The sequence below is a fragment of the Neodothiora populina genome, assembly GCF_041146345.1.
Source record: "Neodothiora populina strain CPC 39397 chromosome Unknown canker_contig_7, whole genome shotgun sequence".
Lineage (NCBI taxonomy): Eukaryota > Fungi > Ascomycota > Dothideomycetes > Dothideales > Dothioraceae > Neodothiora > Neodothiora populina.
The window spans coordinates 1302181-1325293 of record NW_027191415.1 but is presented as its reverse complement, the minus strand read 5'-3'; the positions used below and the strand labels follow the sequence as shown (position 1 = coordinate 1325293).

Below are 23113 nucleotides of genomic sequence, written 5' to 3'. Positions count from 1 at the left end.
GGCGGAAGAGCTAGGAAGCGAGCAGAATGGAGCAAGTCAGAGTAGATACCACACAGGCAGTAATACGGGGTTGTATTATGGCATATTATCGGACCAGGCGCATATCCCCAGTTTCATTTCATCACATCAAACCAATCAAAATTCCGTTCAACATCTTGAACTTCTCATTGATTCTGTTATCTTGTGACATTTCTCGTCGTTGTCGGTAATGTTATTTTGCGTCACTGCCTATTGCTGTCAGTTGCTTGCCTAAAACATTTGGTCATTCGTACCCCTCGTTTTCTTATCTTATCTGTCATTCGCCGGTTCGTGAGTGCCAAGAAGTGTTTGCTGCGTCTCCTCCGTGAAGCGGCAAGATGTATAGGCTGCGGTGGCGGGCCCGCAGTCGCGTAGGACTTTGGTTGAGTCGGATAATATTCAAATCGCGAGCAACTCGGGATATCATGGGTTTTGTGTAAATACCAAGTCAAGATTGTCATAGTATGAAGTCATAGCTGGTCTGTATTGCTGTTGGCCTAACGTAAGGCACGGTTTCCCTTACACGAGAACGGAAAAGGTACTCCGTGGGGGCACATGGTGCATGCAGCAGCGTGTGATATGTACACCGCTCCATCGGAGACCATGTGTCGGACTGCGATTCGGTGTATCTCAGGAAACTAGTGGGCGTATGAGGGCAAGCGATCATGACTGCAATTATTATCTCTACCATCGCTGCCTCTGCCACAACTGCAGCTACTTGTACAGCCACGGCCACCACTATTACTGCCACTGCTGCCTTGGACTCAGAACGCTAGCCCACCCGCTATACATGATTTTATAACAGTTGATTGATTCTGGACTGGGTTTTGGCTTTCACACTTGCATGTCACGACTATACCACTATATCTCAGATCGGACAAGCTTCCATAAAGAGTCGACCGCTTCTCCCTTGATCCTTTTTGATTACCTTGGTTCATCCCACGTTACGCTTTGATCAGAGGAGATCACCCGTGGTAGGGCGCACGGTACTGCGTTCTACAGTACCGCACAGCAGCTGCCACACTGCACTCTTAGACGTGACCCTTGTGTGCTTTACCTGTGTGTGTGTTGCTTGATTCGTGGGCGTCCTCGAGTCTCAATTGTGTAGGGGACGAAACGAGCGGTTTGCATCGACATATCGCCGTTGGGCAGCGACAGCCGGACTACCTCATGCTTCGATGAACAACAGCCATGGCATCGGCAACGACAACAACAGAGTCAGAACAGAGAGAAGCGGAAGAATATTGGGGATACCTCATCAGCTCGGATAGAACTGGTACCGAACAACTCCAGCAGTTGCTCCGTGGGCTTTACGCTTTAATTGTGAGTTTCTTCTATCCTTCTGGATTGATCTGGATATGTCGCGCGCACTTTATATGACTTCCGGCGTTTGGCGCATCGCCACCGCGTGAGACGCGTTTACGGGGTGTGAAATTAATCAATGCATTTCTTTCCTTTGATTTGTTTCCATGATTTCGTATTCATTTCTGTTACTTCATTATTACTTGACAGAAACCAGGAAAATGACTTATGCTGACTTGAAACGCCATCTTGAAACGGTATAGGGAAATACTTTTGAACCATCTGACTCGCCCGACTTGACGCCATCACAACTTGCTCGGTTCTACCGTGAATGCAATGGCGATTACGATCAACTTTTTATTGAGACCCCACCGTCGACAATTGCTTTCATTTACAAGAATCTCCGGTGTGTGCATAGTTTGCAGCCTCCGCCGCTGACTTCGGCGGCCAATAATGTTGGCTATGCGGATCCATCCATACCGGCCTTGAAGCTAGAAGGATGGGTGTTATGGCAGACGATACAATTGCTTCTCGCTCCGGATATGCACGCCGAGTTCCTGCGCAACGCAGTCAAGAAATGGGACGTCAAGATCCCGGGTACCAAAGACGACCATTTCCCAAAACTAATACCACGGTCTTGTTTCCCTGCAGAGACAGATGCAGCAATGCAAGGTTGGTACGACAACATGACTGAATGGTTACGTAGAGACATGGAGGAAGAGGAAGATAAGCAAAAGGCGCGTAAGATCAGACATGAAGAGGAAGGCGGCAGACCAGACTCACCCATGCATCCTTACCACAAGTATCATCAGGACCGAATAAGACATGTTCCCCACGAGTATGACACGGATGAAGACAGCGACTCCGACTCTTATCGTCAAGAGGCTCTGGCATACTTCCGGAATCCTCCATATCGAACGGTTGAAGGACGACCGAGTGTGGTCCGTCGGGCAAGCAAACGCCCAGGACTTGATCATACTCGTCAACAGACGTCTTTTGTGCAACGAGGCAAGACGGCAGCGGCAACTGTGACCCGGGTCGTGCAACAAGTAGCCAGTCCTCATCTCTGGGATGGCTCAACTCCGAAACATCATGCTTCTGCTTCATCCCATCACAGCCATTCTTCTGGAGAGGACCGAAGACGCAAGAGCTTGCCGTCCGAAAGATACCGACATCATGATGGGGAAGCAAGAGGAGATTATGTTGGCAGTTCACAGAACAGCCCTACCGGCGGATTGCATCCCGCAGCAGCAGCTCGGTATCCGATTTACCAGAGTTCATCACGACGAGGCTCGCGGCAGGACAGTCCACCACCCCCTGCCGGCGCCACTACTTCGTCATCTGATCACTATGCTCACTGGAACACGACAGACGACGGTTACAGTCCTCCAGCGCCATCACCTCGTCGTCCGGTAAGCACACAAGGATCTGTATCCTCCGCTTCCACTCGCCACCCTCGTCAACCTCCACCTCTTCCAACGGCAGGTGCAGGACAGTCGCAGTACTACTCGACAACTACGTCCACACTACCAATGCGGCCCCCACCCCGACCAGATCTGCGCCACCGTAAATCTCACGACCCCCCGACGACGCCAAAAGAGTACTTTCCGTCCGCTTACAACAGCAACAGTAACTACTACCCTACCACCAGCCACCACGGCCACTCTGCCAGCACAGGCACGCCGTCTTTCTTCACGCCCCCACTGTCATCAGCACCGCCATCTCACACCCAAAGCCACCAAAGACCACGAAACCCCTCAAGCGACAGACGGAACTCGTCGGCGCATCTAAACGTCAACGCCGCAAACGGATTATCTTCACAAGGCTCCGCCTCGGCACCGGTCACTTCGTCAGGCTCGAGACGTGCACGAAGCCCCGCCGTTGCAGCTGCTGTTGCTTCTGCTAGTGGTGGAACCGGATCAGGAACAACAGGAGGAGGACCAGGTGGATTCACGCCCTCGGCCTCGCCTCTGTTCGCCACCCACATCGCCCGCGGCGAGCGCGAACGAGAAAGGAGTTCACGACCCGGCAGCTCATGCGATGGCCCTTCTCTCGGCAGGACAGGGGGGAACATGAGTCGGAGCGGGAGTGTCCGGAGCATGGTCGGTGCTAGTGCGAACAGCGGAGGAGGAGGTGGAGGAGGGGGGATCAGTAGCGGTGGCCTGTTCCCAAACAGTGGCAACAGTGCGAACGGCAGTGGTAGCAGACCGGGCAGCAGTGGGGTCGTCAATGTGCCTTCTAGATATGGTACGCCCACCAGTCGAGAGCGGTAGGTAGGTAGATAGGAAGACTATAAGTCTTTTTTCTTTCTTTTCTGTATCACAAATCGTGTCCGATGAGATAAACCCCTTGCCCATTCCGGGGGAGGAGCAGATGTATCACCAGCCGAATTCCAAGAGAGTAGTATCTACGTGAAGTGAAGTCCAGTCTTCTCGAGAAAACGTGTATGCCCTTTCCATGAACCGATCGAAGTATTGGTTCTCGTTTTCTGAAATGCGGGACTTGCGTTTTCGATTCCTTGGTCTTTGCTATACGAGACGTTCAAGCTAACGTACAGGTATGTGGATAGCATAGAGTGAGTTCTCGAAGGCAAGTAGGCAGGCAGGTCAGGTAGCATAGAGTAAAGTAGATATCTTAGCACATAGCAAAACGGTAGAGGGTATAGAGCACAGCAGAAGCGGAGTTTCAAAGCAGACGTAGAAATAGAGATACAGTCATTCATTTTCTTTTCCTCATCCTACGCCGCCCGACCGATTATTAGCTTTCCTTTTTCCGATACTTCGATCATTTCAGACTTGATGTTTAGAGAGATAGGTATGTAGGTAGGTAACAAGTACTTTATAGTAGTAGAATAAAGCAAAAGAAGAAAAAGTTCCATCAATCCATGACCACAAATCCCACTTCTCTTGCCTATTTCAATTCTTGATAGCTGTGGACTATAATGCATCACTGCCATCTGGTCTCGTCTTACGCTTTTGCTGCTTTCCTTGCATATGTTTGGATCCCTTCTCGTGGTGGTCGTCTTGGTGACGGCCTCTTGGAACATCACCGCTGCCGCTTCGATTCTCCTTTGCGCCTCTCGGTCCCGTTTCCCCGCCGCTGCCACCACTACCTAATGCATGGGCAGAAGAAGTGCTTCGCACAGTCCTTGGAAAGTACTGAGAAGACGACGAAGCAGAAGAAGAGGATCCGTCCCTTGACGACCTGTTCCTCTTTGGAAGATGAATCGAAGAAGACACCGGGTGCCATTGCCGGTGGGTAGACTCTAGAAGACGCCTTTCTTCGTCGTAGTGACCATGGTGATGAGGAACCGAAAAGGCCGAAGCGTTCACAGACGTCGGTGCCACTGCTGCGGCAGATAGGAACCCATCCGACATGGACGACGCTGGTTTTGTCGCTGCTACTGAAGAACTCGACTAAGGTCCGCCTGGAGTCACGCTTCTGTCTCTTCGTCCCATGAAGCTCTTTCTGACGCTGCCACCGCCGAAACCGGCGCCCAATGCGCTGCCTCTGCTGCCTGGAACGTCACGGCTGGGCACACTGGCCAGGTCAGGAGGAGGAGACGCAGACGACGAAGCTCCAGCTTCGAATCGAGTGCGGAGGGTGACAAATCCTGCCCCGACCTTGACTTCCTTTTCGCTGCCGCCGGCTGAGGTGTCGTCGACAAAGAAACTGGCCTCTCCGAGCTCGTTGCCTCCACCCACCATATGATGCTCCCTGACTGCAACCCTGAACGACGAATCGGCAGTGCAGGTAATCCTCTTCTCGGGAGCATCATCCCAATTGACAGTCTCGTCTTTTGCCTTGACTGGCTTCGTGCGGATCACTTCCTTTAGACCTCTGGGTCCATCATGAGCCACGCGCACTTCGATTCTCTTGCCTTCCGTGTAGCCTGATGCAGCCACGACACTTATGATTGCCGTGCCCATGTCGGCTGCCAAGCTAGGACGTCCCTTGACAGGTGAGCCGGTCAGGGTCGAGCCATTGCTACGAACGCGCGAAGATGGTGTGCCTGGGGTCTCAATGGACGGAATCACATCACGAGAGGAGGGCGGGGAACCGGACGCTGCACCATTCGAGAAAGGCGCTGACGTGTCTTCGTCGACAATGGTGTCACCGTCTTCCGCGCCGTTGTCGCCATTGCCTGAGACGCTTGTCGACTTTCTGCGTCGAAAGCCACGGCCAAGGAAGCTGGCACCCTTAGTAACAGTGCCACCAACAAACATGGCACCCTTTCCGACCCCCTTGACTGGGGCGCCCACAATCTTTCCAGGAACGGCGAAAGTGCCAGCCATAGTGCTTGAGCCTTGGCGTGCGCGGGTGACATAATCAGGCTTGAAAAGCATGCTAAGCCTCACCGTACCACTCTTACCGTCCAGGCCAATAACGACTTCCTGCTTGCGGAAGGGCTCCAAAGCAGTGAGGTCGACGACAGCTCTGCCGAGCAAATCGGCCTTGTCGCCAAAGTCCCAATCAAAGACGCTGAGCTCAAAGCTGGCTGCCGTCCTCGATCTGACAGGCACCTCGAAGAACTCGTTCCACGCAGGGTGAAGCGTTTTCTTTTGCGTTTTTGTCTTGAAGACATCTTTGCCATTCAGGCGGAACTTGCAGTATGGGTCAGAGTATCCGTTGCGATCAGCCGCAGGCAGATCAGCAGCATCGAGTACTTCCACCCTCAGGTTACCCTGGTTGTTCAGAGATTCGGACGGGTCGAGCTGCATTTTTACGGGAAGATACTTTGCCTCGACCGTAATCTTGTTATCGCGACCCTGGCTGTCTTTCATTGTGAGCACAGTCGGTTGGTACTGCATTGTTTTATTAGTTCTTGTCGTCATGCCACATGATTACAGTCAAGACTTACCAAACATCTCCTCAGGACGTCGAGCGTATTGCCGGTGAGCTTAGCCTTGACATGTTTGTCCTCGTCATCTCCCTTGTTGTCAACCTCCTCGACGAGTCGAAGGGTGATCTTGGAGAGATCAAGTTCGCGGACCATGGCATCGCCGACTAGAGAAAAAACAGTCAGCATGTTCTGCTCTTGTTGCACCTTGGAAAAACTCACTCTCGTTGAACGTGTGTTGCTTCGCCTTGGCTTTAGCGGAACTGTAGGACGGGAAGAGATTGTCGTCGATGAGAATCTCGACATGGCATCCTTGAGAAGAAAATTCGCCCTCGATGAGCTTGAAGACGAACAGTCCAGATTCTGCGCAGATAGTCAGTCAATGTATCAATGAAAGAGTAAATTTCGGATCTCCTACCATATTGTTGCAGATCGTCCACCGTGATCTTCACCTTGGGAACCTCTTTGCGGACACTGACGCCGTCCGGAATGCTCTCCTGGTCAGCCTGATTACTCTCGAGTGCTCTCATCATGTCTGTTCCGGGCGAGGCAGGAGGCTTGAGAGAGCTTGATGTTCCGCCCGTGTTACTCCTAGCACGACCGTTCGGAGCAAGACTCTCGCCACTCTTGCGCGGCTGGAGCTCTCCACTCTTGCGCGAGTCAATGCTAGGACGACGAATACTGCCAGCTTCCGATTCCTCGTCTTCGGGGTCCACGACATTGAGGGCAGGGTAGAAAGAGGCCGTGTAAGTGAGAACGCCCTTTGGCGGACTCTTAGGGCCGAGACGCAGGGGGTGGGTAAGGACCTCCTTCGAGTCGTAGATTTCATACTCGCCTGATTCGCCTTGGCGCAAATAGTCCGAAGTTGACAATTCGACCATACCTAACGACCTGTCTTTACCCAGATTCTCCTCGTCCATGACCTCGAGCAAAAGCTTCTCACGGTTCGTGTGGACAGGAACATAGACGATCTCATCCCAGTCGGGGTTCAGGTTGTTCTTGAAGGTGACGGTCCGGCCCATGACGACACCAGAGAGCATGACACGCACGTACGGATCCGACTTGCCCATGGCTTCAAGGTTCTTGAGGTCTTTGGCACCTTTGAAGTGCAAGCGCATGACACCGATGGGTTTGATGTACCCTCCGGATCCTCCGAGAGAGCCAGACAGAGCGACAGGCTTCCATGTCGCCATCATCTTGACACGGCCGGTCTTGGTGCCTGCCAGGTTGTACCACTCCTGGCCCTTGCTCATCAGTTCCAATATGTCGTCGAGTTTGAGCTGATACGTGCCGAGAATAGGATCGGCAGCGAGATCTCGATCATCTTTGATGACGACGCCGAGTTTCGTCTTCTTACGATCTGTGATGAGCATTTCCTTTGTGGCGTCAGGCCAGATGGGGTTGTTGGTTCGCTTGAGCTTCTTGGAGATGTGGGCCTCTCTGCCATTGAGCAAGAGAACGGCGTAAGGGCTCAATTGCCCGATCATGCTCTTGCTGCCATCGAGCTCTTTGGCACTTTCGACGGTGAATTTGAGGATACCGGTATTGCTTTCGGGAGGAGGCTCGACGGTGCCGTCAGGAAGCGTCACACCCTCGAGCACGGGGAAGAATCGGATGTCCGCCAGAATGACACCACGAGCACGACCATTGGCCATGACTTCAAGAGCCAGGCCTTCGTGGATGTTCTCGGTCTCGAACTGATCCAGAGCAAAGGTGGCAGTGCCGAGTTCCTTGTCCTTTCTGAAATCATTGTAATCGAAGACCTGCAGGGTGAGGGCATCTTTGAGACTGGTGATGACCACATTCACAGTCTCGCTCCAGCGAGGGTTGGCGTTCTCCGTGACAGTCTTGGTGCGACCCAGAGCTTCACGGTTGTTGATGGACACGACGGCGTAGGGGTCTGGAGTGCCGGAGAACTTGTCGGGGTTTTTCAGCCCTCTGGCACCGTGGAAAGTGACCTGCAGCACACCGATGGCCTGATCGACGGGGTTTCCAGCAAGCATCTTGGCGATCTCGACGGGGAAGACGTTTGGAGCGTACATCATGGGACCGAGGTTGGCATGGATCTGTTCCTGGATAAAGGACTCGAGACCAGGGATGAAGTTGATGTCGAAACCGAACGTGTCACCACCGAGAGGTTTGCACACGTAATCAAGCACGGGTCGCTCGAGGAAACAGACCTCGACTCTCTCGATATGTGGGAAGGGGATCTGGAGCTTGACCTTGACGCGCATGAGGCCGGAAAAGGCCATGTCCTCGACGATGATGTCCAGACCCTTGCTGACCATGCCCTTTCCCACACGCACCTCGAGCACGACCTTGGGGTTGATCTTGTTCTTGACCTGTCGAGCGGTCAGATCGGCCGTGTCGTTGGGGGTGAAGCTGAATTTCCAGTCCATCAGGACGATGTCGTCGTCGGCCTTGGGGTACGTCTTGACGTGCTCGAGACGTGGGGGCTTGGTGCCGAGAGTGAAGAACTTCATGCGCATCGAGTCGAGGAAGGCGGGAGTCGACGTGGACAGGACCTGGTCGACGCTGTTGATGATGGTGGCGCAGAGGACGGGGGCGTAGATGGGCCAGAACTTGACGAGGAAGCTGTTGATCCACTCGAGCGATTCATTGTCCGTCTCCAGCCTCGACTTGGCCAGTTCTCTGTTGATGTCGTCGCGGAAGTTCCTCCGCACTCTCCGGAGCGAGGTGCGATAGTATGTGCCGCAGCAGGCCATGACGATGAAGATCCATCCCAGACCTCCTCCGAGAATGGCCACGACATACGACGCAAGGCAGGCAAAGACGATGACGGCGGCATTCTGGTACCAGTCGCCGAAGAACTTGTCCGGGATCTTGCCCTCGAGGTAATCTTGGTGATCGACGTACGTCTCCTCTTCCTTGTCGGCAGGGTTCCCGAAGCGGGGTTCCCATCCAACTTTCCCCCATTCGTCCTCATCCTGGATCAGCCCGTTGGCGGTTGGAGCAGTGGTGGACGAGGGAGTGGCAGGGAGAGCGGCAGCGGCGTCTCTGGACGCAGTGGTGAGATTGTACTCGGGCTTTCCACCATCCTGGTCCGAGAGCAGTGCGGCGTTCTGGTGCTTGCGGATGTGTTGGAGTTCGGGAGGGAGAGCCTAGCGAGAGAGAGAGAGAGAGAGGGTGAGTGACCGACTAACAGAATCAGCAAAGAAAACTCACGGCTTTGGCCTGCTTGGCCTTTTCCTCGGCCGAAGCGTCAGGGTCGAATGCAAAGACGGCAGCACCGGCTCTTCTAGATTCCGCTACTGCTTTCCTCTCCGCCTCTTCGGCGGTGACATTGCTTTGCGGGTCGCGAGCAGCCTCGAAGGCGCCCTGCTGTTTTAGCTCGGCAGCAGCCTCTCCTCCAGTCGCTCCATGCATCTTTCCCTAGCCTTTGTGTTTGGGTGCAGCAGATCAGAAGGGCTGTGGATCGTTTGTTTGTTGTTGCTACCTCAGTATAGCATGCGCAGGCGTCAAGACGGTGGGTCGACAATGACAAAAGACACACAGCGACACTGCAGTCGTCAGTTTCGTCGGCGGCTGCCCGTTGGAGATGAGTGTCAAAAAGCTACCGATACACTAAGCTCAGGTGAAGAGCGATTGACCGAGTGGGCGGTTGATTGTGAACAGGTGAGAGCGAGGGCGGGATCAGCTTATCGCGGATGACGGGGAACCTCGATAAGATTCCTTGATTCGGAGAACAAGTGCGACCAGGATGCGTGGCTAAGCTAGGTACAAGTAGCTGTATAGCAGCTCTGCTTGCTTGCTTTGCTTTGCTGTGCTGTGTTGTTGTGTGTGTTGTACGGATGCCTTTTTGGTTTTGTTATAGCTTATTCGATTAGACCAAGTTACGTATCATGTGACACGATTCAATGGTTGGTGGTGACGATCGCAGGCGGCGGCGTGTTCAGGTGTGTTATGCAGGACTGTATCTAGATGTTGGAGAAATGGAACACGTAGGGCAAGAGTAGGCAACAACAACAACAACAGGTACAGGGTTGTTGCGATATAGATGTGTATACGATTGGTGACCGACAGAAAGCAAAGGGGACGAGATCTTACAGGTCAGAAGGTAAGGTAATTTATGATAGAGACGAGCGAGGCAGGCAGGCAAGCAAGCAATGACAGAAACTCAGGGCAGAAGACTCGATGACATGCAAGAATTGGAGAAGGGAAGAGGGCGATGCAAATCAACACAGATCCGCGGGAGCACGGTAAGCCAAGAAAACCACAGCAAAGCCACTAACAACAAGGGCCGGCCAGAGAACAAGAAGAAGAAGATGGGGAAGAAGTTGGAAAAGTAAAGCATCGGTTGGATTACGAAGCTCTTCCTGTGCTTTTCAACGAGTCCAGAGCTTGCTCGAGACAGACACCTTCTGTGAGATAGTCCAATTAATGCAGCATCGCTCTTCTCTCCTTCTTCTAGAGCTTTACAGTAATGTAGCACAATAATGTATCTTCTCCAAGCTGCTAAATGCTAAGGGTAAGGGTAAGGGTAAGGGTACAATGCCCCGAACCCTTCGAGTCCCCCCTCCCCCCCCCGCCTTAGAACAAACGGGCCGCTTTACGAGGGACTCCAAGATTGAGCTACTGGACAGGTACGAGTAGAACAAGTACCTTACCCTTCCACGTCTAGACCCTCATTGTTCTATCTGAGGTATCAGACATGCATCCCATCTCGAAGACTCCCGGCAGCATATTCCAAGGGGAGCTTTAATGAAGAAATGAAAAGAACGACGACCAGACCTCTCTCGGCCCCTCTCTTTCTCTCTCTCTCCTCTCCCTTCTCCACAATTTCCCGTGGCGCAGCAGCAGCAGCAGCAGCATCAGCATGGCACAAACCACCCCAACGATGACAAGCAGCACCAGCAGCAGCGACAAGCGTCGGCAACGGCACCCTTGACGCGAGGGACTAAAGAAATTAAACGCAAAAAATTGAACATCAGTGGACACCCCCGAACCACGCCAAGCTCAGATCAAGGAGCAGAAGCTGCCACTTTTTGTTTCTCTCACCAGCCACACACTTACCAGTAGTACAGTACTTGTACCCACACAGGGAAAGAAAGCATGCCGTTCTGTGGTGTAGCTAGTAGTAGATCAAACACAGCCCCCCCTTTCTGTTGCGTGTGCTCAGACGTCTTCTTGCATCATAGTCATCGTAGGCATCATCATCATCATCATCATCCATCGTCAGCAGCCTGTGCAGCAACACATTACGCAAAACCCCCAATGGTGAAGGAACTTGAAACCACCTCAGGACTTCCAGTGAGAGCTGTTAAGAGAGCGCAAACACACAAAAACGGGTAGGACGGGAGCGCTTACCTTACCTTGCCCTGCCCTACGTTCTACCCGCCCCGGCGGTTCGCAGGCTACGGTACGTACTCTAAGCTCCGCACAGTGGGTCACTTAACCTTTTTCTCCAATGACCTGTCAAACCTGCAGTGCCGTCCGAAGCGTGAATTGAAACGTTTGCTCGGCTCAACATTATCCTTATTCACAGCATACAGATACACACCTTTTGGTTGCAGACTCGTCTGTATCAGAAGTACTGTAGAGCCTGTACTGGATACCTTACAGAACGGATGAGCAGCAAGAGTACCTAGACCCCTACTATACAATACTTGTGGAGGGTTTTCTTTCATGATACGTCATGAAGATCAGCTCTACTTCGGTCCAGCTCACATTTGGTGGAAACCACTATACGCCCAGGTATAGTATATACATGGGTTAACACACAAAGTGTACACGTCCCAGTCTACAGTTCTACATAGAAGCCCACGATCCCGCGTCCACCGTCTATATAGCAGCCAAGAGAGCATGCGCTCGACGCGATCAGGTGGACTTTGTTTGGATAGTTGTCGTCTGGGGGTAGCTACTTTGCAGGTGATGTGATTGCGTTGTCCCCTCCTCATAACCGCCGGTTCTCATTCGCCTTTGGGGATACACGGGTTGTAGATATACACGCCGGCAGATCAAGAGAATTGGTTGAATACACAGATGGTCTCCGTCCTGATGTTTTATTGACCAAGTAGCTGCCGATGTCCGTGTCGAGCCAGCCAATCCTGTCTCTAGGACGAGAAAAAGGACAAGAGATTGTTTCGTAGGTCTGGTTATGTGATGACACGACAAAAAGACATAATGATACAGTACTCGCTACAGCGCCGTAACTACCTTACTGCAGATCCGGAAACTTTCTCAAAAAGTGACTCGGGCACTCATAACCGCCGGGGTTGTTATCGAGATACAACTGGTGATACTCCTCAGCATCCCACCACCTGCCCGCGGGCAGAATCTCCGTGACGACCTTGCCGTCCTTCCACCACTGCTCCTGCACCTTCTTGGTGATCTCCCTGGCGATCTTCTCCTGCTCGTCATCATGATAGAAGATCCCACTGCGGTACTGACTTCCCGTGTCTGGTCCCTGGCGGTTCAGAGTCGTGGGGTCATGCATACGATAGAAGAACTCGAGCAGAGACCTATACGACACCTTCTGCGGGTCGAAAACCATCTGGAAGGCTTCGGCGTGGCCGGTGCTGCCCGAGCACACGGCGCGGTACGAAGGGTTGGAAGTGTCGCCGCCGATGTACCCGACTTTGGTCGAGATGATGGCGTCGCGCGGGAAGTGGTGTCTGTACATGTGCTCGGGGCCCCAGAAGCAGCCTGCTGCGATGGTGGCTTTCTGCATGCCTTCGGGGATGGTCGTCGATGATGAGGTGCCTGAAGTGCCTTCGGGGCCGAAGCGCAGGGTGTTGGTCGTGGAGAAGGGGCGCGTGAGGCGGGCGAAGATGTTGTTGATGGTCGACATGGTTGTTGTGGCGCTCAAGACTCCAACCAGGAGGGTGGCGATGAGGATGGAGAGTGAGAGGGACTTCGTTTTGACGGTGGGTCAGGTACGATTGTGGACCTCGAGGAACACAATCTATGCAGGATAGTAATCGTGCCGTGCGACTGTGTATTGCAGAGATGAGTAAGATGTCAATGTTGTGGAAAGGAAGATATCGACATGGAATCTTCTGCTTTGAAATTGTCATTTGCCTGCGATGGCGAGATCTAGCTGGCCTTATCGATAACAACAATCGAATCGTCATGATTTGGAGAGGCACTTGCCACGCCACCGAGGTCCGGCCAGCGTCATATCGTCCTTGGCAATAGAAACACAAAACTTGCTTATATATAAACAATATATCATATAGAAGAGCAGAGAGTATGGCAGGAAAATATACAGGACCCATCATATTAAACAGTCATGTTGGCACATCAGAACATGACACCGCCGCCGATACCCATACCGCCCATGCCCAAACCCGAGCTCCACCCTGACCCATTCCACGTGTCTCCTATGCCTGTGCCGTTTCCATTCACTGTCGTAGCTTGCGCTCCGTTCCCATCACTGCCGTTCGGGTCGGCTGCGTCCACACCGAACTGCCTGACCATATCGTCCCAATTCGCCCAATCGATCTCGCCAGTGGTGGCATCGAAGGGTGAAAAGCCTGGTGGAGTAGTCTCCATGCCATTTATACTATTACAATTGAGGTTGCTGTGACGGCCAAACCCGTCACCGCTGCCATCCATGATCGAAGGCATGCCTGTGTGACTTGCCGAAACAGTGCCAAAGCTGAATGGCCGGGGTGGAGGAGATGTCGATGTTGTCGTTGAAGTCCTGTTCTGGCCTTGCTGCGCCAACGATGTCGACCCCCTCGACGCTGCTGGACTGAAGCTTGCGGCGCCGAAAGGACCAAACCCCGGAGGTGATGGAATCGAAGTGCCAAACGCTGCGTTTTGCGCATTGAGCTGTGCTGCGCGAGACTGTTGCTCCAGGCGTTGCTGATCCAGTATTTCATGTACCAGGGGTATCCGCGGCTCGGCGGAGTCGTCAGCCACATTCGGGACCATAGGCGATACGTCCATATCATCGTTCATGTCCATAGAGTCTTGCAGCTTTGGAGAACGCATCAGTGTGGTCGAGTCAATCGGCTTCGTGCCGTATGCTGGCGAAGACATGAAGCGCTGCAGCTGGGCTGCGCTCAACGGGGCCCGTATCAGGTATGGTCGAGGCATCGTCGAGCCAGGAGGCGGCGTCGGAGTAGCACTTAAACCCAGAGACGCCGCCGCCGTCGCCCTCGCGGTTTTGAACGAGGCGGCTTGATCTTCGATGATTGCTTTCTTACGTGCGAGTCGTGCTTTGTTCAACAGACGCACAAGCGGCCGCCAGAGATGGCCGTTGCGGCCGCCGCCCTGTGTCACCGTAGCTGTGGCCCAGCGTCCGTCTTGTGACCTCTCCACGGAAACCCAGGCACGCTCGACAAGCTCGCCCCGCGTGCGATGACATAGCTCACTAAGCATGAACGCAAAGGCATGCCATTGCATATATGTACGGAACAGCCAGCCCCACTTCATTGTGCGCGCTTCGGTCTCTAAAAGAAGCGAGTACTCAATGTTTTCGAGGCTCGTGATGAACAGCTTATCGCGTATCTCGCCAGACAGACTTTTGCCGCCACCCTGACGTTGGAATGGGTGATATACCATGAGCCACATCTTGGACATCATAAGGCGTGCCACTGTGGCCGTCACCCAGAACAATGGCACAGTCATGTCGCAGTACTTGAGGTACTTCTGTTCCAGCCGCTCATGGCACTCGGTGATCCAGCGCTCCTTGTCTTCCAGCGACACGGAAGCGTAAAAGTCGCCGCAAGCGCGCGGTGTCCCGGGCGGGATGTAATTGATGCGACGGAAGGTGTTGGCGACCTCGAAGCGGATCAAGCTGAAGGTCATATCTGTGCAACCCACTCTCTCTTGTGGCAGCGCTTTCATCTGAGGATCTAGGTCAACGTCGTTGACGTTCAGTGGCATCTTGGTGTCAAAAGACTGCTCAACGATGGTAGGGTCACAGCCATGGTCTTCGGAGGCGCGGACGTCTAGGATGCAGACCTGCCACCACAGCCGTCTTCGCATCTCGATCTCGAAGGGAGCAAGGCCAAAGTGTTGACCGTCTCGATGAATGCCCATGGTCTGAGCAATGCGAACGATCAAGCCCGTGAGCGTCCATATGACTCGGGCATCATTGTTCCTGCGAAGACAAATGAGGAAGATGACAAAAGATTGCAGCACAACAATTTCTTCGGTGGTCAAGAAGTTGGCTCGTGCCAGAGCTTGCTCGACAGCGAATTTGTATCTCGCCAGTAGCGTTCCTCGCTCTTCGTGCAGTCTACTCAGGCAATCCTCGGGGCCAAGGCTGGTGACGACGGCATAATACATGGCAAACAGCAACGCCTCGAAGCTTTTAGACAGATTGGCCAGATGAGACGCGGCGGCCAGCACCGTGGGCTCTAGGCTTGGTATGTGAACGAGCTTGACGAGGGGGTCTACGTTTTCCTTGTAGATATCCCAGTAGGTGGATAGTTGGTCAGGCAAAGGGTGCAGTGACAACATGTCGACATTTTGAGAGCTGAAGCTGAAGACCCAAGCCTGGCGCTGACCGGATTGCACAGCTGGAGCACTCGGCGAGATTTCGTCGTCTTCGTCGGTATCATCGTTGAGGATTCCCTTGAGATCCTCGACTTCGGTACTCAGGCTAGCCCAGAAGGAACTGTTGATGTATCGCGACTTTCCTTCGTTGACCACGAGGCGACCAAAGCGGTGCTCAGACCCTCCGCTGCCTAACGGATCTCTCACCTGTGGTGGGAGGCGTTCAGTTGAGGTCGGGTCTTCCTGTACCGAGGCCGCAAGCTCCGCGGGACACGATGCTCGATGACTGAGTAGATCATCTTGCTCGATGTGATGATCAGAGCCTCCTTCTGTGTCCTGTCTCAGCGCCGGCCTTGATGCCGGACCTTGTGCGTCTGCTTCGTCCTCGTCATCCTCATCAGGTTCCTCGACGTTGTTCATGACGGTGTCTCCGACCGGTTCCTCGGTGACCGGATCGACTCCCATGCGCTTGACAACGCCCTCAAGGCGGCGAAGTCTGGCAAGAAGCTCTGCATCTCTGGAATCGCCAGTCTTCCTCGCCTTCCTCGGCGCCCGACCAGGGGTGGGAAAGACACACTCAATGTGTTGACGGATGCAATTGGCGCATGGATGCGTCTTGTTGCATTTGACCTTTCGTCGACGACAAGTGACGCAAGAGCGCGGATTTAGGATTCGACCATTGGCATCTCTAAGAGGCGCAGGCGCAGGCGCAGGCGCGGTATTGAATGAGGATTGAGGCGGAGGAGTAGCTGTTCCCAAAGCCTGGTATGGCTGAGCGGGTAAAGCATGGGCGTTGTCTGTAGATGTTGGAGGAGAAGCGGCAGTCAGATCGATCGACGATATGCGACTAGTATTGAATAGGTCCGCCATAGTCAGTGACGCGGCTGTTGTCTTTTTCGCTTCACCCAAGACTCGACTCCGCCTCGTCGGTCATGACTATCGTTCCACGAGAAGAGGCTGACGAATATCAACGATCAACAATCGAGACAGAAACAGTCATCCACCCATGTCCAGTAGACTCGACACTGCTAGCAAGTTGAGGGGGATCCCGAATGCGCTTAGACTCGGTAAGGATCCGATCTAGCCAAGAGAGTACAAGTGGATCCCAGACGTCCAGGTTCGGGTTTTGGTCAGCCCGGCAATACGCGTTATGTCTTTGTACTTGTAGGGCAGACTGCAGAGCTGCAACAGGGTCGATCTGTGCTGCTGAAACACTGATCAAACTTGCGAATAGGTAGAGTTTTGTTGTTGTGTGTGAGATGATCAAGACGAGTCATATTTTATGAGCCATTGTCATACTCATAATATTGTAGTCGTGATATCAAAGCACTTCAATCAGTCAGCTCGACGACTCATGACGTTGACGATATTGGCGATTGGCAAATCTTGGCGATAAGGATGGAGTAAGGTAAGGTATGCCAGATCTGTGTGCATCACAGCACCATATGGATTCATACCATGGGTAGGCTCATGGGTTTGTCAGGCATAGTTGCCGTGCAGTGCGTGATGCATGCAAGTCGCCGCCACTGTGAAGCGAGGCAATCAATTATCGGGGCACAAGCGGGTGAAATGTGCAGGCTGAAGCTTGGTATTGCTGCAGCATGCATTGTGGGGGAACGGTTCCAGCTTGCATGGCCAAAGATAAGCTCTGGCACAAACATACAGGGTAAGATAGAGCCATTTGACTTTCTCCCATGCTTCGGCGGTGGGTATTGTGAGGTTTGTAGCGCAATGGTCCTCGCTGCGGGAGAGCTGTCTTACTCGTACAATGTCCAAGCAGAAGATGGCCGAAGAGCGAAAGTGTCAGCGAAAAACAAGTGCCACAGCTAGTCGATTGATTGCACTGCAATTGATGAAAAGGTCGAGAGTTGATGAGAAGAGGAAGAAAAGTGCAGACCGACGTACAGCTTGTCGCAGCTGCAGACCGCTTTCCAACATTTTACCACGACAGTGATCACCAGTACTTTACCACACAGGTCTTAGTATACAGCAATGTGTGCTCGGCGTGACGGTCAGGTCTCGTCGAGGACGGATGCCCAGAACAGCTTTGGGTTAGTCTGTTCTGTGCCGCGAAAAAGATCCTCTGGGCGCTCCAGGGTCAGGGTCCCCGTGGGCAAGATGATTTGATTGCACAAGCACGCTGTACAAGTACGATACTCCACTGCCGATGCATTGAGAAGAGGGCACGAGTAGCACACGGGAAAGGATGGCCGTTTCTGGTCACTATAGCGTTTCAGATATCGCAGGCCCCCAGGAGATCTAGAGCTCAGAACGACTTATCAGTGAGGTTTTGTACAGTATTTGTGACTTGCACAAGGAATAATCTAGAAACGTTGCCTAGAAGGTGGAGAGGGGAAAAGCAGGGGTTCTCGTGCAGCATGCGGTAAGGTAAGCGGAATAGACCAGAGATACTAAAAGGCGGGCCGAGGCAGCACAGTGGGCCTTTGAATGCTTCATATGGACGCATCACATTTGGATGCGGTGATGGCTGCTGGCGGTCGAAAGTGTATTGGGACTAACCTTACGTCTTAGCACTAAGGATACACGCTTTACTGAGCTGGGAGCGAACGTGCATGCTTCGGCGTCGTCATTCTTTGCGGGAGGCGCGCATCATGCCTTCCAAGTTCTGTGCTCCTGGGAGGGAGCTCGTGCTCTGCCCGTTTTCCCTGAAATCGAATTGGGGAAGGGAAGTTTCTTGTATCGTACCTTACAGTACCTACAGCATACAGCAGTGGAGTCTCTTGACATACAGTAACTGCAAATCACCTTGAAGTTTAGTAATTATAATCACTTATCAGGGACAACTATCCTGCGGGCCGCTGCATTGTGGTGGACTAGAGACCAGAGATCTCGACTCGCAAAAGAAGCTTCGGAAGAGGACAAGATTGTCCATGGATGATTCTCTACTTGTGGAATACATCATATCATTATCAACCACTCATTCAATCGATAGGATCCACCGCTCGGTGTTTGGGAGAGTGGCTAGAGGTACTAGTACTGTACCGTACCGTAGTCAGTGACCTTGACCTTTATTCTCTTCCCATATTGGTGAGGGAAAACGGAGTGTGTTCCATTCCTCAGTCCTTGCCGCCCCGCAGTGTCATCTGTTCTTGCCTGACAATCCAGCTTCGAGCTACCTGGAGGTTTCTTTTTTACTTTAATCACGTTATACCTTGAGTTTCCTATTTCCACCAAGGCGTCACACGAGTTTCCCGCATAGGTAATTCAGCCATTTCTCGGATATAGACAGCACGTAAAGAAAAGTTGGGGCAAGACGTCGACGTCAGCCATCATCCACATACACATCTCTGTCGAGCGTCAAAGGTACAGTGGGGCTCTTTCTTTCCTCCCATGTCAGCTTGACGCGTCTAGAGTGGAGAGAAAATCAGAAGAACCCACGAGCATTTCCATCTATCTCTCTGGAAATTGAGGAGTTCCAGATCCAAGTCGCTGGATTGCCGGGCGTCAATCGCTCAATCGCATCGATCGGTCCCGCATGGCTGCCTTTGCAAGACACCATAGCTAAGACACACACCGCCAAATAACATCTGGGCCATCCAGTCGGAATATTTCTCCCACAATCACTTCTGTTTCCCGCTCAACCTGATTCGGCGAGACAGAGCTCGACACTTTGCTCCTGCTGGTCAGTCCTAGAGTAAAGCAGGCTTGATACCTGGTAGTCGTCTCGTCTGGCCTCGACTCGACTCGACACGCCACGCTGCAGACACGGCCTGATCAATTGTCATCTTGTCTGTCACTGGCCGGTCGGGCAAGTCAGCAAGGTCCTCGTCTTGACCTTGGCGTCATTGTGAGCAGGAAACAATGCGTCGCTATGCAGCTCACACCCAGACTGCTGCCGCCAGAGCGGCCTCGCTGTCGTCGACGGATCCTCTGACGCTGATGCGAGCATACGACTCCGACTACAACCCCTCGCGCCCTCTACGCGGTTCGCCGCTCAACGCATCCACCATCCAGGGTCTCCCTCTCGAGCTCATAGATCGTCTACGGTCGTTTCCTCTGTTCGCCTCGGCCCCAGACACCTTCCTCGGCGCCATTGGCAAGTACCTCCGCCCCTCGCTGCATCAGTCGCACGAGTACATCCTGACCGAGGGCGACGATGCCAAGTCCATGTACTGGCTGGTGCGAGGCGCCGTCCGCGTGACATCAAGAGATGGAGAGAGCACATACGCAGAGCTGAAGCCCGGCTCCTTCTTTGGCGAGATTGGCATTCTCATGGACATACCGCGCACTGCAACCATCATCACCAGTGCAAAGTCGCTCGTGGTCAAGCTGAACAAGGAAGACCTGAAGAAAGTGCTGCCTTCTTTCCCCACGGTGGAGCGCGCCATCCGTGACGAGGCTGCCGAGAGGTTGTCCATACTGGATCGCATGAAGAAGGGAGCCGGCAACGCGACGAGGCCGACTGTGCTAGCAGCCGGGGTGCGTAAGCGCTCACGCGACTTCATCTCAGACGATGTCGAGATGGGCGAGGCTGGTGGAGAGGTCGTCGAGGGCCAGGTCAACAGCAACAAGAGACGGAAATCGCCCAGTCCGAGTCTGGCCGAGCTGGCTGCCTCGAGTGTGCTGGGCAATGCTAGTCTGACAGTACGCCAGATCCTGAAAGAGCTGCCGCTGTTTTCTGGCTTACCAGACGAGATCTTGCATTTTCTGGGCGTCAATGCTCAGCCTTGCTCGTTTGCTCCCTTCACAGACATCTTGAAACAAGACACGCACGGCCGAGACGTGTATTTCATCGTCAAAGGCGAGGTCGAGGTGGTGACGGAATTGCAGAATGGTGTGCAACAGACGCAGAAGACGGACAGTCTGCCCAACACAAACGCGCGCGTGCGTGCAAGGTTAAAAACCGGGCAGTATTTCGGCGAAGTCACGAGTCTGTCGCTGGCTCCCAAGAGAACGGCGACTGTGCGGAGCATCAATGCCGTCGAGTGTCTACGGATCACGGGTGAAGTCGTGGATGAATTATGGCGGAACTGGTCTACGGAACTACGACGACAGGTCGAGCAAGAAGCCAAAAGACGCCTGAGAGCGGCGCAACAAGAGCATGTCTTGGTCGACCCTTCCTCTGCCATGGACATTTCGCCCACTATTCCTCACCAGGATTCATGGCAGCAGAGTGTGCCGACTGTCACCTTCACCCAAGACACTCATCCCGCTGCCGCTGCCACTCCCACTCCTACCTCACCGCTTTCCGCCGATCCGCTGGATCCTGATCCATACTTCAACGAGGAGCTCGACAGTCTGCGTTCCAGATCTCGACGAGGCTCGCTGGCCCCTCCTCCCCCCGAAGGTCCACCTCCGTCTGCTTTCGATCCTATCTATCGACAGCCCTCTCCGCCCGGCGCAGCCCGCATGCCGTCGCCATTGCGGCCCCACTCGCCAACGCCTTCTTCGCTGCCATCATCTCCACGACATCGCCCGGTCAGTCGCCGTCCGAGTGTGCTGAGTAGGAATGCCAGCCGGACAGGCAGAGGCAGGTTACCTGACGCTGTTCTCGTCGCCGTCTTCCAGAACCTCGAGCTGCTCGACCTCATGCGTCTGCGTCTCGTGTCTGGGCATTGGAACCGCTTGCTACAGACGAGTCCTGACATCCTGCATGACCTCGATCTGGGTCGCCTGAACCGCCATGTCACAGACTCGAGCATCAAGGATTACATCTGTCCATTCGTCGGCGCTCGTCCACGCCATGTGAACATGAACAACTGCTTCCACGTCACCGACGATGGTTTCAACGCTCTGGTGGAGACGTTCGGCGAGGACATTCGGAGTTGGAAGATGAGAAGCGTGTGGGACGTGACGGGCCAGGCTATCCTCGATCTCGTCAACAAGGCTAGGTACCTCGAGGACATCGATCTGAGCAATTGTCGAAAGGTGGGAGATAACCTGCTTGCGAGGATAGTCGGATGGGTCGTCCCTCACCCTCCTCCAGGACAAGCGGCACCATTGTTGCCGCCCGTCAACCCTGCGCCTAAGCGGCCCAACAAACGTGGAGTCATCGTCCAGAACCACGCGCCACCACCAGCAGATCAACCGCCTCCGGGCACAGTGATAGGCGCCGCCCACCTCAAGCGTCTTACTCTGTCATACTGCAAACACGTTCAGGACAGGAGCATGGCACATATAGCTGTCCATGCTTCATCACGCCTCGAGAGTATCGACCTGACCCGCTGCACAAGTATAAGCGATCAGGGCTTCCAGCAGTGGAGTCTGCACAACTTTCCCAAGCTGCGCAAGTTGATCCTGGCCGATTGTACCTATCTGACGGATCAGGCTATTGTCGGTGTGGCCAACGCTGCCAGGGAACTTAGGGAGCTGGATCTGGTGAGTTCCTCTCTTCTCTTCTTCGCTTTTGCTCCTTTTTCTTGCTCTCTTTCTCTGAATTTTCGTACTAACGTCCGCGTCCAAAGTCATTCTGTTGTGCCCTATCCGACACAGCGACAGAAGTCCTTTCTCTAGGTCTAACGCATCTGACCCACCTCGACCTCGCCTTCTGTGGCTCAGCAGTGTCCGATTCGTCCTTGAGATCAATCGGTCTTCACCTCCTAGACCTGCGATACTTGTCCGTGCGCGGCTGCGTGAGGGTCACCGGCGCCGGAGTGGAAAACGTTTTGGCTGGATGCAAAGACCTCGAGGTGCTCGACGTGTCTCAATGCAAGAATCTACTTCCTTGGATCCAGAGCGGAGGCATCCAGCGGGCCAGGAGCCGGGGTTCGAAATGCAGATTCGATGTGGTGGCTGATGGCAAGTGGAGGGCGGGCTATTATATATGAATGCGTTTTTTCTTTCTTCTACTCGTTGCTACATGAAGCCAAGCTAAGCCAGCAGAAGTCGACGTTCTCAGAACTCCCATGTCACTGAGGCGACCCTGTCCCCAATCAGGGTTCTTGCCAGCACTTGGCATACAACACGATTGTTCGTATTTTCAGAGAAGATGAGGGGTATCGTTGCTCACGTGTGTATATGTACATATGTATGTGGATGTGGATGTGGATGTGTTTGTCTATGTACGGTATGGATGAGTAGATGGATGGATGACAGGTCAGGAAAAAATTATGTACCCATGTAGAAAGAAAAACCATATGGCAAAGATGCATATCGTCAAGGAATGGGGAGAAGAGAAAGCTGCAGACACGAGAAACCCATCTATGGCGATTTGAACACTATGGTATCGTTAACGCCGAGAAGCTAAACTCAACTACTAAAACCACCACCGCTGCCAACTCATTCCTTTTCAATATACTTTCGGTTCGTATCATTAAGTCCTACCGCGATGGACTGAATATGTGCTTGAAGTCTTCTTCTCAACCTCTAGTCCTAACCCCATGAACAGCTTTCCACTTTCTTTTCTACACCTCTCTCTGTCGGTCAGTACTCTCCCAGCAACAGAAACCCCAATATACCTGGACTCGATCTCTATCTTCTCTTTGATGGGGCTAGAAAGCGAGTACTTTATCGCACTTCGCT

At 53.3% G+C, this 23113-nt stretch overlaps 4 protein-coding genes across 4 annotated transcripts; 2 read left to right on the top strand and 2 right to left on the bottom strand.

Annotated features, from left to right (window-relative positions):
* Positions 1–1209: 1209 nt before the first annotated feature.
* On the top strand, positions 1210–3593 carry AAFC00_006479 (uncharacterized protein; the record flags this gene model as incomplete). Its single annotated transcript, XM_069346441.1, has 2 exons — positions 1210–1341; positions 1584–3593. The coding sequence occupies 2 exons, from the start codon at positions 1210–1212 to the stop codon at positions 3591–3593; spliced, it is 2142 nt and encodes a 713-aa protein (XP_069197653.1).
* Positions 3594–4736: 1143 nt separating this feature from the next.
* On the bottom strand, positions 4737–9547 carry AAFC00_006478 (uncharacterized protein; the record flags this gene model as incomplete). The annotated part of the gene is made up of 5 exons (XM_069346440.1): positions 4737–6125; positions 6182–6327; positions 6383–6523; positions 6579–9282; positions 9347–9547. The coding sequence occupies 5 exons, from the start codon at positions 9545–9547 to the stop codon at positions 4737–4739; spliced, it is 4581 nt and encodes a 1526-aa protein (XP_069197652.1).
* A 2791-nt stretch (positions 9548–12338) lies between these two features.
* AAFC00_006477 (uncharacterized protein) lies at positions 12339–12971 on the bottom strand (the record flags this gene model as incomplete). Its single annotated transcript, XM_069346439.1, has 1 exon — positions 12339–12971. The coding sequence occupies one exon, from the start codon at positions 12969–12971 to the stop codon at positions 12339–12341; it is 633 nt and encodes a 210-aa protein (XP_069197651.1).
* Positions 12972–19453: 6482 nt separating this feature from the next.
* AAFC00_006476 (uncharacterized protein) lies at positions 19454–22419 on the top strand (the record flags this gene model as incomplete). The annotated part of the gene is made up of 2 exons (XM_069346438.1): positions 19454–21970; positions 22057–22419. 2 exons carry the CDS (start codon positions 19454–19456, stop codon positions 22417–22419), a joined length of 2880 nt encoding a protein of 959 aa, XP_069197650.1.
* Positions 22420–23113: the final 694 nt, after the last annotated feature.